Raw genomic sequence first — 20,002 nt, 5'->3', positions numbered from 1 at the left:
AAACTTGTACTAGACCTCACTTTGGGCCCCAGCCCCGAGATCTCATCCATATCTTTATTCCTACATAGAAACCAACTTAAAAAAGTGTGGTTCTTAATAGACTGTGGGGCCTGAGTGCAAAGACAGTTGCAGAACTGGAAGCTTTTCCAATTATGTTTCCTGTCAGGCTTTATGGTTTCCCAATTAGGGCATCAGACAGCCTGTAAAACCTCACTAGACTGGTACAGTACTGCCGCTTCCCTGGGGAACGGCTCATTAGGGAGCAATATGGTTAACACTCAGCTCAGCAGGCTCTGACTTCCAGACTTGAATAATCATCATCTTATTTAATAGCTGGATCATTAGGGGCGATCTCTGAATGAGTTGAGAGTGAGTTGCAATGAGATGCCTTAATGACTGCAACTTTACACTCCCTGGATTTAAATCTTTCCCTGCGGTTTTAAAGGTGAAAGTTTCTGTACTTCAATATTTATCGGGTCCCTGTTGCAATATATTAGGGGTAATTATGAATTATTAGTCTGTGGCAGGCTCCAAATTTATTTCCAGTGACTGACTGGGACCTCTGAGTGCAGAAGTGACAGAGCAGCAGTGTGTTACTCTTCTTTGCACCTTCTGGTTTTCTTGGACACCCTTCTGCTGGTTTTCTTTTTTCCTGCTGCCTGTGTCGCTTCTTTAGGCACTCTAAAAGTTAAACTGTGAAAATGCTGATGTGGAAAATCAGTTTCTGTATAATCAGCATTACATTAGGTGGGTCAGTAACAGATAAATTATGGTGAGAGACCTCTGGTAATTAGCTGAATGAAACCCTGTCATCCAGGCATGTAATTTTACATTTTTTCACTCAGATTGTGTTCTACATATTTTTTTAGAAAACAAGGATATATTCCAAGCAACTATGTAACAGGAAAGAAGTCCAACAACCTTGATCAATATGAGTAAGTGAATATTTTAATTAAAATCTGGAAGATCATAAAATTAAACCTGTACTCTTAAGAATGACAATGTATTTTTAAAGTTTTGAAAGCAATTATTTACATGTGATAGCAATTACCTCGGAGATGAAACTTAAATATTTGAAATGGGCAAATATTTGTTCCTCCTCATTGATTTTGCTGTGATTTATAGTGTAGAGTCAAGTCAGTGAGATGGCCATCAGGCATGTAGTTTTTAGGCTATCACTGTTAAAGCAAAAAAACCCCACCCTCTCAACTCTCTGATAGACAAAGGGAAACTTTAATATTTAAAAAAACCAAACCAGAACACCACACAGCAAAACATTTAGCACACTTATAATGGGTAAATTTCTTTTAAAGTGACATGTCTAGCCAAAGTGTGTGGCTGTAAGGTAGTAGAGTAGAAAACAGTGGAAATCATTCAAGAGTAATCCTGGAGTGCATTAGGAGCGTGGCCAGATGATCCTCCCCCTCTGCGCTGCCCTGGTGAGGCTGCACGTGGAGTGCTGTGTCCAGCTCTGAGCTCCCCAGCTCAAGAGAGACAGGGAACTGCTGGAGAGGGGCCAGCGGAGGGTTATGAAGGTGATGAGGGGACTGGAGCATCTCCCTGATGAGGAAGGGCTGAGAGGGCTGGGCCTGTGTAGTTTGGAGAAGAGAAGACTGAGAGGGGATCTTATTGATGTATACAAATATCTCCAGGGCGAGTGTCAGGAGGACAGGGTCAGGCTCTTTTCAGTGGTGCCCAGCGACAGGACAAGGGGCAACGGGCACAAACTGCAACACAAGAAGTTCCACCTGAAAATGGGGAAGAACTTCTTTATCTTGTTGGTGACGGAGCACTGCCACAGGCTGCCCAGAGAGGGTGTGGAGTCTCCTTCTCTGGCGACATTCAACACCTGCCTGGATGGGATTCTGTGCAACCTGCTGTAGGTGAACCTGCTTTAGCAGGGGCTTGGACTAGATGATCTCGAGGTCCCTTCCAACCTGACCATTCTGTGATTCTGTAAACGTAACAGATCGGAGATCTTAGAAGGCAGCTTTAATTTTCAAGAAAATATATCACTTGGTGCATTTTAAGTCTCAGTGTGTGCACATAACTTATCAGGTACAAAAGTATAGCTGCTTTTTTTTTTTTTTTAAGAACAGTGCTTTTACCAGTTGTTGTTAATTATGGGGTACTGTTTATGAACATTAGGATAAAAATTAACATTGTAGTCTCCAAGCCTGTTGTTACTGATATTTAAATTTCACTACAGCATAAACTGTTGTGCCGGAGAAATTAAGAAATATTTCATTACTTTTATATGAAAAGGAGCTGTAGGGAAATAATAAAACCAGTTTACAAAACCACATTAATAGTTCCAAAACTCTTAAGCTCAGCTACGTATGTCTCCTACTGCTGTGTTTTGACAGAAGGTAGAATTTCATCTGGGATTTTGCCCTGAGCTTCACTAGAGGGAATTGCTTGTTCTTTGTTGTTTTCTCATCTGAGAGGTTCTTGCTAGAAGCCCTGCCCTGCTCTGGGCTGTGCTGTGCTGTGGGGCTGCGAAAGGGAAGGAAGGAACTGGGCTGCCTTATCTGGCCCAGCCACTTTGTGCCTTACCACCTTGGCGCTGTAATTCTGAGTCACCACGCAGTCCAGGGAGCATTACTTCAGGTCGCCCACCAACTGCAAGGAACCACTATCTCCTGAACAGCAGAACTTGATTAGAGGCTGCTGTGCCACTTCCCTGCTCGGTTGCTGCCATGACAGCATAGCTCAAAACAATTGCACCACACCATTTGTGAGCTGCATGATTTTCCTTTTTATATTATTTGCTGCAACTGGCTGAAAAGTCGGAGCTTCTGTGGCTACTTTAACCTGCCTGTGCAACACAGAGCTCACGGATGTGCAACCGTGACATTAATTAACTTTTGATCTCCTCTTTGATAGGTGGGTCCTCCCTGGAAAACCACAACTGTGGAGTTATTGAATGAAATAGCAGTCTAGCAGCTAGCTCTGCTGGTGGCTTGACCAGCATGTGGGCAGCTGCTTCCCTGGGGCTGTCAGCCTGCACTCAGGTTGCCCTTCAGAGCAATTGCTGCCATCAACCTGCCCGTGTTTGAGAAGTGGTTTTGCAAAAAAAGGATAAAAGATAGTTCAGTTACCTGAGCTTTATTGGCTTCTGTGAGGTCTCACTGGGTTTGTTTCAGGGCATTTTTATGGGATAACTGCACAATATAAGAGACTGGTTTTTGCATGTTAACAAACTTTCAGTTCTTGACCTTCACTTATCATAACATTATGGAGTCTATGGCTTTGTAATACTTCGCTTCAAGCATTTTAGGTAAATCATGCACCTTGGAGAAGTTTCAGTTAGTGATGTTGTGTTGCAGGTGGTACAGCAGAAACCTGAACAGAAGCAAGGCAGAGCAGCTCCTCAGAAACGAGGTGAGCAGAGCAGCCTTATTAACAGTATTAACTGTGGAATTCATGTAAAGTAGCTTGTTTTGTTAAAGCAGAGGCTTGTTTTGGCATGTGTATATAACACGACGAGTAGAAAAGACATGCAGCTTAAACCAGCTTGTACAAAAACTGTCAATGTGCTTGCATTTTAGGATAAAGAAGGTGGTTTTGTGGTGAGAGACTCCAGTCAGCCTGGCCTGTATACAGTTTCCCTTTATACAAAATTTGGAGGGTGAGTTTCTGTGGCTGCTCTGCATACCTTGTCTTGCCTGGATGCATTTGTGTCTGTATCCAAATCCATGGGCGTGGGGGAAAGCCCAGAAGAGACCTCAGTAAAGAAACAGGGGCTGCTGTGATAGAAAAGATGGATGACTAAAATGAGCTTCTTGGCTCCATGGTTAGGTCATGTTTGGTTTAATCCAGTGTAGACCTGAACCTCTGCCCAAAGAAGGAGGTCTTGCTCTCCCACCCTGTTTGGTCTCTTCTCTCCTGCCAGCCAAAGTGTTTGTATGGGCATGTGAGCTCACTGGGCTGAAAATTAACCTTTTACAGGTTGATCTTCAACTTGGTCTGGGAACTGAGTTCAAGGCAAGTCACCAGTGCTCTGGGATCTTTGATATTCAAGCTGTTCCTGAAGCCTGTGACACTGGTTTCCTTTTCCTAGTCAATGTGCTCCTCTTAAAAAAATTCACAACAAATGACAGTGTATGATTACTAATTGTTGTTATTATTATTATTTTTCCAGAGAAGGTTCATCAGGAATAAGACACTACCATATAAAAGAAACAGTGACATCACCAAAACAGTACTATCTTGCAGAAAAACATCTCTTTAACTCCATTCCAGAAATAATTGAGTATCATAAACATAATGCAGCAGGTAGATAAATTTGATTTCTTCTTCTGCCACCTGGGGTTGATTTGAAAAGGAATGTGAGGTGTTGTAGGGTTTTAATGAAAGTTTTTAGGTTTTTATAGATCCTTCTTTTTCAGGGAAGTCATGAGACAACTGCGTTTTCAGATTTTTTCAATATAGGCAACAATTTGAAAGGCTTTATGTAAATATACATAAATATAAAGGCATAAATATGTTACTGTCCCCAGAGTAACGGAAGAATATCTGTGTTGAGTCAGGAAAAATCATTCATTTAGCTATACATAGCCTCTCTATCAGCTGCCTGCAAGCCACAGCAGATGGGTGGGGATGGTATGTCTCCAGAATACTCCCCAGGCGCTAACGTTGTACCTGCTGGTCACCACTGCTTAAAATGATCTAATCTTCCCATACAGGAAACAGATGAGGAGAACAGTAATGTGTTGTTCAGGAAACACTTAAAGATGAGTCTCTGTAAAGGTTAGACACTTCAGATCTATAGCTGATGCTGGTGTCTGCCCACTCTGTGTGTAAGGGATGGGGAAAGTTTAGGAGTCAGGTTCAAGTCACAGACACTAATATAGTTTTGGGTTTTTTTCAAGTCGAATCTGTGCATAAATTTCCCTCATGAGCTATAGTTTCCAGATGTTTATATTAAACTCTGATGACCCAGCATTTCCTGGTGATATTCTGGAAAATGCCTTTCTGGAAAATATGCTGCAAAAACATAACCCTGGTTTTAAACTCATTTTACTACTTGTTTCTAATTGCATTATTCCTTTTGTCGTATCAAGTTCCAACAAGATATTTAGGACAATATTCAGCTAGCATGCAGCATTAATTCTGTATATGTAAAATCTCTGCGTCAAACTGTTGGGGTTTATATGGGTGAAGTAGAAATAATCAAAATTCATGTTGTGAGTTTTAGATAATCTTTCTGATCTGATTTATGAAAGGGGTCCTCAGCCTTTATTGGTGCCAGCATAACTAAAGCACAGACATGTATGCACATATCTATATCCATCTCTCATTAGTAAAGAAGATGCAACAAGTTAAATGCAGTGAGTGCTCCTGTGTACTTCTCATAGCCGCTTTGAATAGTCAACAAAATGCAATACCAGAAAATAGGATCAAAGCTGTATACAATGTTTATTGTTAATTGGTGTTGAAGTTTGCAGCAAACAAGTGGCTGATTTGCTGCCTGGTGCTATTTCAGATATAAACTGTGTCTCTTGAATTATCTTGAACCTCAGGTCTTGTTACTAGGCTCCGTTACCCAGTGACCCCAAAGAAGACGACAGCACCAACAACGGCAGGCTTCAGCTATGGTAAATTGCATTTTATATTCCTCTACACGTATCTTTCTTAATGATTGTATGTATGTTACCATAGTTTCTAAAAAACTTTGAAGACCTCATTTTGTACTGTGATTTGCTGTACTAACTTAACGTGGGTCCAAGGTTCAAGACCCTTGCACAAAGGATTGGTATGCAAAGGGCCTCACAGCTGGCGGTAGGTGTTTGGTGCCAAGAGCAGCAGTGAGGAGAGGCAGAACATGTCACTGGTGCTTTAGCATCTTCCTCCATACTTTTATGGACACCTTGAGCTCTTTCCAATTAAAGAGCTGTGCCTTTAGCTCCTTCATAAGCCTCCAGACTTGTGACTCAACCTTGGCCCTTTGATCTTTGTGGAGGGGTTACTTTTTTTTTTTTTTAATGTATATATAAATTTGGAATAACCTGTTTTAAGCACAGCACATGAAGTGATATGAGCAGCTTCTATGCATTGGCACAATGTTCTGTGACAGCAGCTTGTTGAAATCAACTGATAATATCAGCATGTATTTACTGGCCTCAGAAAAGTTTGTGGTTTGCCTTCTGGTGTTGGTCAGATGCTGCTTAAAGGTCTTGTCTACCTAAAAGTTTGTTTGTTTTGTGAGGTATAAAAGTGTTCAGTTTTCAAGTTAATCCTAAGCTGTTTTCTCCCTAAATTCCCTAATTTGCTAGTAATCCAGTTTCCTTTTCCTTGTCCCTTATCACCAGTTCAGCAGGTTCCTTAATACAGGAGTCATGGGCTCTCATTTGTTTTGTTTTATAGAGAAATGGGAAATTAATCCCTCAGAACTGACATTCATGAGAGAACTGGGGAGCGGTCTGTTTGGCGTAGTACGCCTTGGGAAGTGGAGGGCACAGTATAAAGTGGCCATCAAGGCAATTCGGGAAGGTGCAATGTACGAAGAGGATTTCATTGAAGAAGCTAAAGTAATGATGTGAGTTGTGTGTGTGGTACTTGTATTTCTAGTTCTAGGCCTCTGGTGCAGTATATTGGTTGTAAATAAAACATTTGGGACAGGTGGAGGGTAGAGGAAGTAATAATGACATGATCTCAATCTTTTCAGGAAGCTAACCCATCCTAAATTAGTTCAGCTGTATGGTGTGTGCACACAACAGAGACCTATTTACATCGTGACAGAGTTCATGGAGCATGGCTGCCTTCTCAATTACCTGAGACAAAAACGAGGAGCTTTGAGTAAAGACGTCCTGCTCACTATGTGCCAAGATGTGTGTGAGGGAATGGAGTACCTGGAGAGGAACAGCTTCATCCACAGAGACCTGGTAACATCCCATTAGGCAGTACACGCCTCTGAAATTTTTATTTTTGAACTTACTATTCCTTTTTGAAACGGCCTGCTTGTAAATAACTGCTTTTGTTCTTGCAGAAAATATAAGTCGTTGAAGTTGGCTTTTTAGGGTCTAATCAGGTCTCTAAAATGGCTCTGTACAGAAAATGAGAGGTTTTTCTCTCCCCAGAAAATGGAATAAAATCTCTGAAATTTTTATAAAGAGTTAACTGCTATTTGCACTGATATACTAGCATATCTCTGTTCTGGTTTGGCGGCACTTTCACCACTCATTAATCCCTCTGATAATTTTTTCTGGTGACTTTTTAACAAAATGGTTCAGTTGTCAAGACAGTACTATCAAGAGCAAATGCACAGGTACCGTATATAATGAGAATACACCACTGAACTTGGTAAATCGGTGAATTTGCTAAGCAATGAGGACAAAGTCCTCATTAGACAGTTGTAATTTGTCTGTGAAAGACTGCAAGTTTTTCATGTAACTCTAACCATGTCTTTTGCAGGCTGCCAGGAACTGCTTGGTGAGTGACTCGGGAGTGGTCAAAGTGTCCGACTTTGGAATGACAAGGTATGGCTGAGGGTGCAGACACATTTGTGGGGATTTGGGAAGATTCAGCTGACCCTTGTAGTTAGCCATAAGGCAACACACACCCAGCAAAATTACAGGCAAAACTGATACCTTTTTTGACCTCTCTAGGGAACATCCTTAGGTAATTTTTTTCCCAGTACCTTTAAAGCTTGTTTTTTCTGTGGCCATGGGTCCATTTCCTTACTCAGTTCCGGAAAATCAAACCTAGGTTTTGTAAGTGTGTCTAATGCATAAGATGAGAGAGAGGCCTGGCTTTGAACTGACTGTGGTCTGACTGGTCTTCCGTTAGCCACTTTCTGTAGCATCTGTCTTGTAGTGATGCAGGAGGCATATTAGAGCTTGTGTCTCAGCAGAGGTCGTGCTGCAGCGGTAATAGTTATGAACTTGTGTTTTGGTAAATAAATGATAGAAAGAGGCTGTTCAGTGAGGTTGGGGTCTTGTTGGGGTGGATGGTTCAGGACTGCATCTCACTGGCCACAGTGCTGGCAGGTGCTGAGACCTGGAGAGGGGTTAATTTCCTGTGCTTGTTAGCACCACAGATGCTGCAGGGGGTGGGGAACAGTGCTTACAAGGAAGGTGTTAAAGCGCCATGGCTTCACCATGCTCTTCTTAGCTTTGCCACCTTTCTGTGCTACTGAGGTTGCGTGTCCTGTGACATGTGAATTCAGACAGTCTGGTGAGAAAGAGAGCAAGCAATTTATGCATTTGCATCACTTTCTGTCGTAATACAGGCATTTAACTTGCAGGTGGCCTAGAACTGTGTTGTATAGCTAATAATCACAAGAGAAGGCTTCAACATCGTAAGAAAAATGAACTGGATCTTGACTGAAACCTTCGCACTGCCCCAGAGAAGCCATTTGTGTTGTGTGATGCTAACAGAGATGGCCACTAGGTGGCAATACGAGCTCCTAACATTCAAATGCAAATCTAAATTACAGTTTGCAGGCTGGAGGCTGACCGAAGGATATAATTTTTTTGTTGTTGCTTTGTCTTTTTTAAAAGGTATGTCCTTGACGATCAATACACAAGCTCCTCAGGGGCTAAATTTCCTGTGAAATGGTGCCCCCCCGAAGTTTTTAATTATAGCCGATTCAGCAGCAAGTCAGATGTCTGGTCATTCGGTAAGACATTCATCATTGAAAGAAAGCACTGTTTTTACATTTTATCCATAGCAGTTAAGCTCCAGTGATTGGGAAGGATTCAGGCATCTGAGAAGAAGCTCAGAGAAAACATTTGCCGTGGTTTTATGCGTGCATGAAGTTCCAAAGAGACCTTTAGAACTGTTTTTTAATAAGTCATGTTACTAGAATAAGATGTTTTCAGCAATGACAGATGCGAACTCTTTCTAGAATATGGATGGGAAATCCTGAGCTCAAAGCTCAAAATAAACATATTTTTAAAATAAGTTATTTGCTTATTTTCTTAATGTTTATTTCCTTTTTTTTTTTTCCCCAGGTGTTTTAATGTGGGAAGTATTTACGGAAGGAAAAATGCCCTTTGAAAAAAGCTCCAACTATGAAGTGGTGACGATGGTTAGCCAAGGACATCGTTTGTATCGGCCCAAACTAGCCTGTAAGCAGGTGTATGAAATGATGATGATGTGCTGGCAGGAGGTATATACTTTTTTATTTTTTGTTTGTCTTTGAATTGGAAAAAAAAAGTCAGTCTAGCAACAGCAGCTAATCTCTATTGCAGCACCTGATTGTATCCAGTGCTCTCAGCTATTCACGTGTTTATTGCTAAGACAAAGATCTCCCCCTGGTTTGCGACTGAACTAGAACTGTGATAAGAAAAACCACTGAGTAAATTCCTATGAAATAAATGGACTGTCACATTAAGTATGCAAAGGCATTTAGTAACAAAAGGAAATAATTGCTAACTCTGTGCTGGTTGCAATTATATCTGTGTACAAATAGCACTAGCAAAAAAAAATTCAGTCACAACGGCCCAGAGGGGGAGAAACTGATTTTATAGTGCCTCAGTTTATTAATCATTACAGAAACATGCCAGAATGACCAAAAACATTTTTAAAGAAATACTTCATTACCTGGTTATAAATGATGTAGGAAATACAGGTTAACTCACAGTTGAATCTAAGCACAAATCCCAAGGTTTATGAATAAAGATAAAAATACACTGTACTATAATCCTTCTAACCAAAAAAGATACTGACTGTACAATTTTAAGAGGTTGAAGGGGCAGCAAACCCAAATTCAATACTTTATCATTCAGTATAAACCAGGTTTTGTACTGTTAAAGCAAAGAGCCTCTAAGAGGATAGGTGCATTTAATGACATGCCTCTAGTTTTGAGAGAGCAGCCGAGGAAACCTAGAATTTATTTCAAGTTACCCTTTGCCACAGGGGTTGCTGTGGAAAAACTGCTCTTTTCCAGTAATAAAGTTGACGTACTGTCTGACACTTGTCTTGGAGGAGAGGGTGCTGGAACGGAAAACAATTAGTCATCAAACCAACAGGTGGAGATGTAAAACTTACAAACCAGTTGGTTTATGCAGCAAAAAATACATGAAAAGCAACAGTGCCCTGGAGGACCACAGAATGACAAGTGTCTGTAGTTCAAAAAAGCTATTCATGGGAGCTGGGAAACTACAGATAATTACATTTTGTTTGTACTTGGTAGCCTGCTTGAAATGGTCATTAAAATGGAATATAAGATAATGGTAAGTTATTTGTTAATGTTCTTTGAATATTAATATGTCTTTTTAGGACTTATATGAATATCAGTGAATTGGTTAAAAATATTGATTTTTATCAGGGGTTAATAACAATAAAATCTAAACAGTCATCACGTGGAAGAGAAAGAATCTTTGCAAATCACAAATGGGACACATGTCAAGATACTGTCAGTCTTTGTCATAAAATATGATTAACTGTAGGTACCTCAGTCCTTGTTTAATAAATCTGTCAGTGACTTGTACAGGCAGGTGAATATCGAGGCTTCAAAATTCAGCAGGTGATACAAATCTAAAGAGGCTGATAAATGGAAGAAAGGTGCAAATTACCCAGACCTTCAGAGGATGCTAAGTTGTGTCAGCAGGGTCACTGAAGAGACTACCTCAGTGTGTTGCCATAATTAAACAAAACAAACAGGATGTTAAGACACATAAGGAACTCTGTGGAAAATAGAGTAGATGAAGTTGCCTAAGTCTATGATGTAGCCTTGCTTTGGAGTCCAAAGAACAACATTGAAGTAAAAGGCTTTGGAGAATGACAGTTAAAATTCTTAGGAGCATGAACAACTTGCATAAAGAAGGATTGGAGCAATTCACTGGGGGAGGTGGGGATGGGGAAATAAAATGAGAAAGTGTAGAAAACTACACAAAGTAATGAATGATATGAAGAGTGTAGCCCAGCAACACCTATTTACTCCCTTTTCAAAGCATTAAAAAAAAAAAAAAAAAAAAAGGGGTGCCACTTTCTGAGCTTAAGTGATACATCCAAAATCCAGACAAGGAAATATTTTTGCGTGTCACATGTAATGAAGTGGTAAATTCATTGCCACAGAATTATACCAAGACAAATAATTTATCAAAATCAACACAAGTCTATTGCTTCCTGATCACAGCTGCACATGCTTTTTATTTTTAGAAACCAGAGGGCCGCCCGACTTTTGAAGACTTGCTTCACGCAATCATTGACATTGCAGAGGGTGAAGATGCTTTCTGAAATAAGACAACAGTAGCACAAGTACAGGAAAGAAGCCACTTTCCAGAGATGTGGCTTCACCATTTCTTTTTAAAACCTTGATCCTGTAAGCTGCTAGATGCCACTAAACAGCGTGGGGAACATGTAACATCTGATCCACTCCAGCACAAGGAAAGTTTTATGTGATGTTGGGAAATGAGCGCGGTATCTTCAGCAACACTAGAAGTCTCTATATTTTCTCTGAAAAGTCAGTATTGCATAGCTGGCAAGTTGAGCTCTTCAGGGAGCAAGGGAGAGAATGCGGCCAAAGCCCAGGACCCTAATTTGCATTTAGTGGATCAGGTTCATGTACATACAGTCCATGATTCTGAGTTTCTCTTTACACAGGCAGTAGTATTAGTAGTGATTTGCATGCTTAAAAATTGAAGGAATCTATAAATGGCTATTTACTGATATTGAAGTATTTCCAGGGATTCTCCAGAAACATTATTTTTCTTGGTCAATGGGTGTTCCATCACACATCAACATCAAGAACGCAAAATGTGCCTCTCAGTTTGCACATAGGAGGTAGCTAACAGCACAGTCTTCAGTTTAGTGTAACACTTAAAGCTTTGCTTCAGAGCTGAGCTGTGATGTGCCCCAAGCCATTCTAGGCTGGTTGGTCAACCAGAGACCTCCCATGGTTAGTCTTGACTTTAGCTGTGAAAAGTATGTTCAAGATTCAGTACAACTGGCTATTGGTGTACCATAGTGCCTTGTTTTGGGTTAATTATAAAATAATTTATGTGCTGTATGTATTGTAAATATATAAGTTCCATGCATTTATTTATATAAAAATGTGTTTTCCCCTTGAAATTTTCAAGCACAAGTTTATTCTGCCTTCACTTACATATACAACTCAATACATGGAGTTGTAAATGAAAGAAAATAAACTCTCAAGTGTGTGCAAGGAGGGCTACTCTTTCCATCTGTGTGTACAGTGATCTAACCTTTCTGTTCTTAACAGAAATGTCATACTACATGCATATGTAAATAAACTGAATGTTAACTATTGTTTGGAACTAATGTGTTGTCAATAATTTACTGTCAGTGCATCATAAGCTAAACTAATTGTTCCTGTGAATGTGGTGCTGGTGTAATCTCTGTGTATGTACACGTATATATCTGTGTGTATACACACTCTCTACTAAGTTTAGTATGAATGTATATTTAAATTAATTCGACCATGATGAAATGTTCAGTGCTGAAATGCTTGAACTCTCTTTAGAAATTACGTGCCCTGTCCCCTCTGCTAGAGGCTAACGTCTCCACAGCCTTGCTGAAGCCTATTTCAATCAATGTAACGTTGTACTGGTGGATATGAGGAGTATTTGCACCTCAGTTTTGCTGAGCCACCTCGTGAGTAACTCTATTGCGTATTTTTTTTCTTTGTTACTTGTGCTCTTGTGCCATGTGTAATAGAAAATGGATTGCACAAAAAGCTTTTAATTTTTTTTTTTCCCAAGTAGGCAGAGAGGAGTATGGTGAAGTTTACTTCCAATCAGATGATTAGAGGTAACTGTAGTTAGCTGAATACATTCCATCATTGTTGCATTTGAGTATTTCTGTAATCAATTTTGGAGATGCTTAGATCCCCACACTGCTTTGCCTAAACCTTTCTGTTCAGAAGGAGGAAGCTTCTTGTTTCTTAGAAGAAGCACTATACCAGTTTAACAATACCATGCATTGTTAAAGGGGAAAAACTAGGTCGTTCTGCCTGTAGTAGGAAAAGGAATGTGGAAGATCTAAGGTGAGACAAGCTTGTCTTTTCTTCTCTAACTGCTCCTTTGCACCCCAGTTCCTCAATGGAGACTCTGCAAAGTATGGCATTGCCAACACTTTCAATAAAAAACGTGAGGAATTCCACAGTAATAAGTAAGTAATGTTTCACTTAAAACACAAATGAAGCATAGGAAAATCATGAGACTAATAGTTTCCAATGAACCTTAAGCCTGTTCCTTTACAATATGTATTTATTGTTAATCTGCACGATAAAACATGCCCTAACTGTGTGGGCTTTGGCAGTATTTTCCTCAGTGGGGTGCATGCTTTGAATCCAACCCCATCACCTGCCTCTTCCCGGTACCTGAGGATAATTTCTGTGTACCTGCCATTAGGTTTGATACTTACTTAGGATGTCAGGAACTGAGGCACCTAGTTTCTAGAGGAATGTATTTTTTTAGTTGAATGTAGTCTTAGATGGTTAATTTTGGAAAGGACCAGAACACCTCTGGAGGCAGCTGTCTTGCTGACTCTCCTGATGTCTTCAAAGGCACGCTGAAATGCTGCACTGTCCATTCTCCTGGATGAGCTCACTCATCCTTAAGGGATTTCAGTCCTTCCTCCCCTTCTTGTTATAACCAAATGTTTTTCAGATGTTGGGCTCAAAAAATCATTTGAACAGTACCAAACACTGTGATTTACATCTGATGTATTTTTTCCTTTTTTTTAAAGAAATACTTAGCCCTACAGAGTAGCTTGATTTTATTTTTTTTATTGTAAAATGTGTTTGATACTAGAAAGCAGACACCTGTTTCACTTTTTTTTTTTTTTTTTTTTTTTAAACAGTAGTGAGATTAGTAGTCTGTTTGGAGCTTTTTTTTTTTAAGGTAAGTAGGCGGGGTCAAGCAATATTTGTGGTTTACCATATTTTGTATCAGAGCAAAGAGCTCAGTTAGGGCTGTTTTACTGGCGCAATTGATGAAGAGAGGTTTGCATTTTCATTTGAATACAAGTGGACAACCAGACATGATTCTTTCTACCTGTAAGTAAACTGGGCTGCGTATTTTGATCTTGCAATTTTGTTTTGTGCAGTAGCAGTGTACTTGGCAAATGAGCTATTTAAATATTGCCATAAAAAGACCAGCCAGCGTTCTCTTGCACTGCTCAGGTGATCTTTGTTCAGACTGCTTGGCTTGGAAAATTACTGCATGAGCATGAATCCACTGTATGATGGATTGAGCAAAGCGACTATTTCTACATGCAGATAGGGATATATTCCCTCGTTCTTAAAAGCATGTGCAGCATAGACGTGAATACAGTTTGGTAGAACTAGAGCTGTCTTCCCTCCAGAGCAGAATCAACTCACAGGAAAGCCTTAGCCTGCACATAGGAAAAGCTGAAAGCGTGTCTTTTACGGTGTTTTTAGAAGCAAACTGTACTGTGGCACTCTACTAGATTATTGATTTTATTTTTTTTTTCTAGTAGTGTTCAAAACTGACAGATCGGGAGGCATGCCATGTGTTACAATAAAGATCTGGGTTTTATGGGTGAAGCGGGATTTTTAGTGTTGGACACGGTCGACCTGCTGCCCCACTGCAGGAGCAAGAACTTCTGGCAAAACACGTTAGAAGGGTGCAAGCCTTAGACATGGACTACAGTGCTTTCAAAATCAGTAGCGCTTTGAGAAACAGTGAATTAGAAAGAGAAACTCAAGCCAAGAAACCTATAAAATAATAAAATTATAAAATGCAAATTATAAAAATTAATCTCTTTTAGCTTGTTGCTTTTGTCTTTGATACCACTTCCCCAAGGCTGCAAATTAGAGTGAATTACAACTGAAGGTAGGAGTAAGATTGCCTACGTAAAGGTGTGTGAATTGGCCACTTACACAGATAATGTTACCAACCCAAAGCATGCTGCTGGGTGTTGTGGGGACTCTGTCAGGCCAGTTATTGGCAGCAATAGACCATCTCAAAGGACCTGTGTTTTCACTATTGCCTTCTCTGTTTTCCTGGGACTATCAGCTTCTCAAGCAAACAGCTGTTCCTGACAGCTGACCGATCTCTTTCTTCTTCCTCTAGCATTCGGTCTGCTTCCTTGTGCACAGATACGTTTGTTTTGAGGCCTTTAAGTTGGTTATCAAGATGTCAGCTACAAATTTTTAAGCTGAGTATTTGTCAGGCTAGCTTCAACACCAGTTTCCTAGTATTTCCACTTCATCCACATGCTTCTCTTGCTATGATACCTTGTTTCAAAACTGTGCATGCTGAAAGGTCTGATTTTGGCCATCATAACCCAACAGGCTATCGCAGCTCTGTGCTAGTGTTGGGATTCGTATTTGTTAATGTGTTGCCAGTGAGATAATATAACGCTGGTTTAGAATCAAGTGTCTTCCTCCTGGTGTAGTCATTTCCAGAAAGAAAAAGACACGAGCAGTGAAATGGGCTACATTTTTTGTTCCTGTGTAAAATCATTCATAGAATTGGCTGAACTTTGTCTGAGGTTGCAGGCTTTCATCAGAAATCGGAGAAATTAAATTCTCCACACGGTTGAAGAAGGAAGATGTCACAAATTCTAGATTCAGCAGCTCAAATACTCATCTTGTTTGATTTAAACCTGTATTTTAAGCTACCGACCTAAATTTCTTCATGAGGACTTCCCTGAGGATCAAAGCTGAATGTGTTTTGGTAGCTTATCTTTTGGTAGAACTCAGGGAGATGTGGGCTGAAAGGTCTAGTGGGGCTGTGGGTGCTGGGAAAACCTTCCTTCCTGCGAATTTAAAAGAAGGAAGATTTGACCACTTTTTCTGGAATTTTGGGGAAAATTTTTGGTTAGGTAGGAAACAGAAAAGTGGGAACTGAAAATAATGATAGTCCCTTAAGTACTTTATTTTAACAGCCTTCAAAAATAATTTACTGTTAAAAATGATGGAATATTTTTTTCTGTTAGCCTATATTTCTTCCCTGTGTCCTGTCCAAGAGGTCAATCATTCATAATATGGTAAATGTAATTAGTGTCTCTGTTCTCTTCAAAATATGGAATCCAAAATGTGATCTCCTTGCTGAAGCACAGCTCTCACTGATACAATCACTGAATAATTTTTAATTTATGAACTCTTAAATGTGGTTACTCGAGTTAGGGACCAGGAGGCCAAGGTGTGATAATACATATGTGGCACTAACACCCTTTGACAAATCCAGTGTTTTGCTTAAAAAAAGGTCCTTGGTCCAAAATTGAAGGAAATCAGAATAGTTCTATTGATTTCAGTTATTTGAGTTAGGGCATAGCAGAAAGGAAAATCAAGAAATATTCTAAGAGATGAGTAAATTCTAAGAATTTTTTCCAATTTATTTGCATTTTAAAACATAGCACTTTTTTTTTTATTAAAATGCAGGGATTTAAAAATTATTATTTCTTAGTTTGTCTGATGGCTGTTGAATCAAAGAAAAAAAGAAAGGAAGGAAGAGCCCGAGCCGGAGGAGGGTGTGTGTAGCTGCAAGAAGCTTTGGGCAGGAAGCACGGGCTTCCTGTGGCACCACATTGCTGTGGCACCTGGGGGCTGCCCTCCGCGTAAACATCTTCCTTGACTGCCAGCAGGAGGTCAAGATGTGAGCTGGTTTAATCAAATTATTAATTCAGTGTATCGAAGCTTTCGCCATTTGCAGTGTTGGCCAAGTCTTTCTAAAACAGCATTGCAGAGCAGCTTTGGACTTTTCTGTAGTGAGTTATGGGCTCAAGAAATGTGATTTTAATCAAGGGGAGAAAAAGTGCTGTGCAAGAAGTTTACCACTGACTAGGGAGGATGTAAAAAGCATAGATCAGTACTTAAGTCTTTGCTTGAGATGCCGAAATTCCAGTCCATTAGATCAGAACTTCCTGGCTTAAGTCAATTCAACCAAAGCAGGACTTAGCTCTGCAGAATGGAAGGGCTTTCTCTATGTTCCTTGATAATGTTTCCTGGCAGACTTGGCAGATTTCTGAACAGAGATTAACCATTTGCACTGTATTCGTTTACGTTTGTATTAATTCCTACTGAGTTCATTCAGCAAGTGCTCTCTAGGAGTCACGCATGGACAAAAGGATTTCAGAAGTGGTGAGGTTGCTGATGTAAACAGATGTGTGAAGACAAGTTGGTTTTCAAAGAGCTGGAAATGCTCTTCTTTAGGATGTTAAATATCTGTTTGATGGATAGGCCGTGGCTTGACACTTAAAATACTCCAACCAGGACAATGAGGAGACACAAACTTTGCAGAACTGTGCAAAGTTTGTGCTGCTCCTCTGGAGCCAGCAGTTCAGTTCAGCGTGGACTGATCTGACCCATGGCCTCAGTCTAATCTGAGCCTTAACTTGCTGCCTGCGGAGCTTGGTCATATTTTGTGATCTTAACAGGTTAGACACTCTGCCCTTGGAAAAATAGCTCACCAAATGAAGCACGTGTCCCAGAAAGCATCATAGTTACAGTTTTAACCTATACTTTTCTGTGGTTTTATGGACAGGACAAGAGACTAAATATTTAATATTGTATTAACATATTCAATATAATATTGGGATATTTTTAAAAGCATCACATACACTCATTTATTGCTAATTGCTTTTAACACAGTAAAAGGCGGTGGTGGTGGTGGTGTGTCAAACACAAAAAGCATCCATTAACAGAGCAAGTCTGAAGTTCACTGAAGGCAAAAAGGATGCCTGAGCTTATGCTATAAATTAATTCAAATGCCTGGGCTCATAAAGAAAAAAGCAAGACAGAATTACATGTCCATAACATTGATTTGAACCCCTTGCTTTCATGATAACAGCCAAATCTTTAAAATCTTATTAGAAGATCATTCTAGCGTTACGCAAACTCTGCAGTGCTGCTTCTAAATATTTCTGGTAAGCATTCTATAAGGAGAGTGAATATCTAATGAGAAATAATATATATAATTAGACTAGATAGTTTAATCAGAAGAAACAGACAAGCTTTCAAATGTCATATTCATTTTTGCACATCACTAAATGCTTCATAAACATTAATTAAACTTTTTTTTCTTCACCTGTGGTGTTCACTGCTTATGAAACACATTTTTAAACAGCTGAGGGACAGCTCACTGTACACTGGAAAATTATGCAGCAAATAAATTGCGTTGCCCATATCTTTTTAGCCTGGTTTCTTTAAAGAAAGTTGTTGGTGTCAGCTGGCTTGGGTATTTGCATTTGCTGCGTTTTGCATAGCCGTCAGTGGAAACTTTTATCAAACAGTTGATAGTGTCTTCTGATTACTGTAGGCTCACCAGCTTCCCACACGATAGGTTATTCACAGGATGCAACAGTCTAAGGGAAATTGCCCCATGACTTTCAAGATAAATAGTCTAAAAGACTTACGAGACAGGCCTCTTCCTCTTCCAACTAAGAGCTAGTTTTGGTCTTACCGGTCTGACATCTGACATTCTGCCTTCTCTTATTAGTGCAAGATTTGCTAAACTGTGTACCTTTGTAGAGAAAATAATTAATTTTCATTGTCTAGTAAGGTTGCTTAATGTTTTGAGTGCTAGGATGCATACTCTCAGCACACTTGGCTGAAACGCTGGTCACAGGCATTGGCAAAAAGTCCCACAGGACACCAGAAAGGACATCATATTTATTCCAGGCTGGATTGGGACGTTAGGACCAACAAGTCAAAAACGCCATGAGGGGGAAAACAAATAAAGTGGAAGGGTCTGGTGGGACAGTACAAATAAATATGTGAAATACAAAGTAGCAGAATACCGAGACCTCAGGAAGCCCATTTCAAATAACTTTTTGAGGCCTCTTTTCCATGTGGCAGACATTGGAGTGGGGTATAAAGTTTGTTTTCTGTCAGTGCAGCTGATTATGAGGGAAGCCCGGCCACTGCATGCCTGGCTCTCATGCTTCCCAAGAGACTACACCCGTCCCCCTGGTGCTGCTGCCCTCCCACCGCCCACTGGTGATGCATGATGGTGAGACGGCCCAGGGAGCCGACCCAGCTGAGAGTGATTCCCTGCTGATTTAGGATCCCATCTTGATTGGTTGGAGATGAGATGAGCAACAGTGCAGAGGGAAAGGGGCTGGGACCATAGCTGCCACAGCTTGGCTCAAGCTGCCGTGGGAACACAGACTGGACAAAATAGGTCTCAGCCTGGGTAGAAGTGAACCAGAGCGGATGTCAACAATTTCCTTACGTTGTTCAAATCTTCTTAATGCCTTCTGAGATATTTAATATATTCTGCTACTCACACAAGATATATTGGATTGATTTCTTTCTAAATGTACGCTGTGTGTGATGACGCATCCAATGAATTCTTCTCAGAATTATTAACCACTTGGCACATAAGTGTAAAGTGCATCTTGTTAGTACTTTAAGCCTGGGTTAATGCATATGTTATATTAACGGCTGCAACAGAAACAGGAAAATCAATACTATTTCAAAGAACTGAACGTAGTGTGTCTCCTTTAATAAACCTCACAATAAGAAGCAGCTTGTCATGCAAGTATGGGTTTGTATTTGGCTGGAATGATCTAAAATTATTTCAGTACTGAAGGGGACCGTTCTCTACCTCCTGTCCCTGATGATGTTCTCATCCCCTTCATTGCACTGGTTAGAGCTTGTACGGGGTGGTGTGATCAGTCAGATCGGCACTGATCTGGCTGCAAAGGTCTCTTTTTTTTTTTTTTTTTTTTTAATTTTTGCTGATTTAGTGAGCCGATTAACTCATCACATGGCCTCATAATTGCTAAGGCATTGTAAGGGAGACAGTGGCAACAAATAGTTAGGGTTGCAGGAAAGCTCTGCTGTCTGGTGGCTGCAAATTCAGCCTTGATGATTTGCTAGTTATCTCACAGCAAGACGGGGCTAATAATGGAGCTAAGCACATATGGTAGTCCTGAATTCTGTAAGTTTTGTGAACAAACAAACTGGAACAGTGCAAATATGGAAAATGTTCTTGTCCACAGATCACACCATCCAGTCTGTTTTCTGCTGCTGCTGCTGCTGCACAGTGCAAAAAAGGTATGTGAAATGCTTAAGCTTTTCAGCGATTAGGATGATGAAAATATTGACACGTAAAGGACT

The 20,002-nt window shown here is 40.2% G+C and overlaps 2 protein-coding genes across 8 annotated transcripts in view; both read left to right on the top strand.

Moving 5' to 3' along the window:
* The window catches only part of TEC (tec protein tyrosine kinase), a 52,868-nt gene extending 40,649 nt beyond the window's left edge, over positions 1 to 12,219 (top strand). For both annotated transcript variants that reach the window (XM_080404100.1, XM_080404101.1), the window contains exons 8-18: positions 870 to 935; positions 3,330 to 3,384; positions 3,552 to 3,631; positions 4,145 to 4,278; positions 5,526 to 5,600; positions 6,370 to 6,541; positions 6,671 to 6,887; positions 7,417 to 7,481; positions 8,505 to 8,623; positions 8,958 to 9,115; positions 11,110 to 12,219. In XM_080404100.1, coding sequence (XP_080260226.1) covers positions 870 to 935; positions 3,330 to 3,384; positions 3,552 to 3,631; positions 4,145 to 4,278; positions 5,526 to 5,600; positions 6,370 to 6,541; positions 6,671 to 6,887; positions 7,417 to 7,481; positions 8,505 to 8,623; positions 8,958 to 9,115; positions 11,110 to 11,187 — 1,219 coding nt within the window. In that variant the 3' untranslated portion in view covers positions 11,188 to 12,219. The remainder of the gene's footprint in view (positions 1 to 869; positions 936 to 3,329; positions 3,385 to 3,551; positions 3,632 to 4,144; positions 4,279 to 5,525; positions 5,601 to 6,369; positions 6,542 to 6,670; positions 6,888 to 7,416; positions 7,482 to 8,504; positions 8,624 to 8,957; positions 9,116 to 11,109) is intronic.
* Positions 12,220 to 12,346: 127 nt separating this feature from the next.
* TXK (TXK tyrosine kinase) overlaps positions 12,347 to 20,002 on the top strand; it is a 27,730-nt gene continuing 20,074 nt past the window's right edge. For 4 of the 6 annotated variants that reach the window (XR_013930726.1, XM_080404165.1, XM_080404166.1 and 1 more), the window contains exon 1: positions 13,979 to 19,939. Coding sequence is in view for 4 of the 6 variants with exons in the window: in XM_080404165.1 (XP_080260291.1) it covers positions 19,806 to 19,939 (134 nt within the window). In the remaining 2 variants the exon portion in view is untranslated. The other 2 variants (XM_080404164.1, XM_080404167.1) reach the window with 2 other exon arrangements.

The sequence above is a fragment of the Falco punctatus genome (genome assembly GCF_963210335.1).
Source record: "Falco punctatus genome assembly, chromosome: 1".
Taxonomy (NCBI): domain Eukaryota; kingdom Metazoa; phylum Chordata; class Aves; order Falconiformes; family Falconidae; genus Falco; species Falco punctatus.
This window is presented reverse-complemented; position numbering and strand designations above follow the sequence as displayed.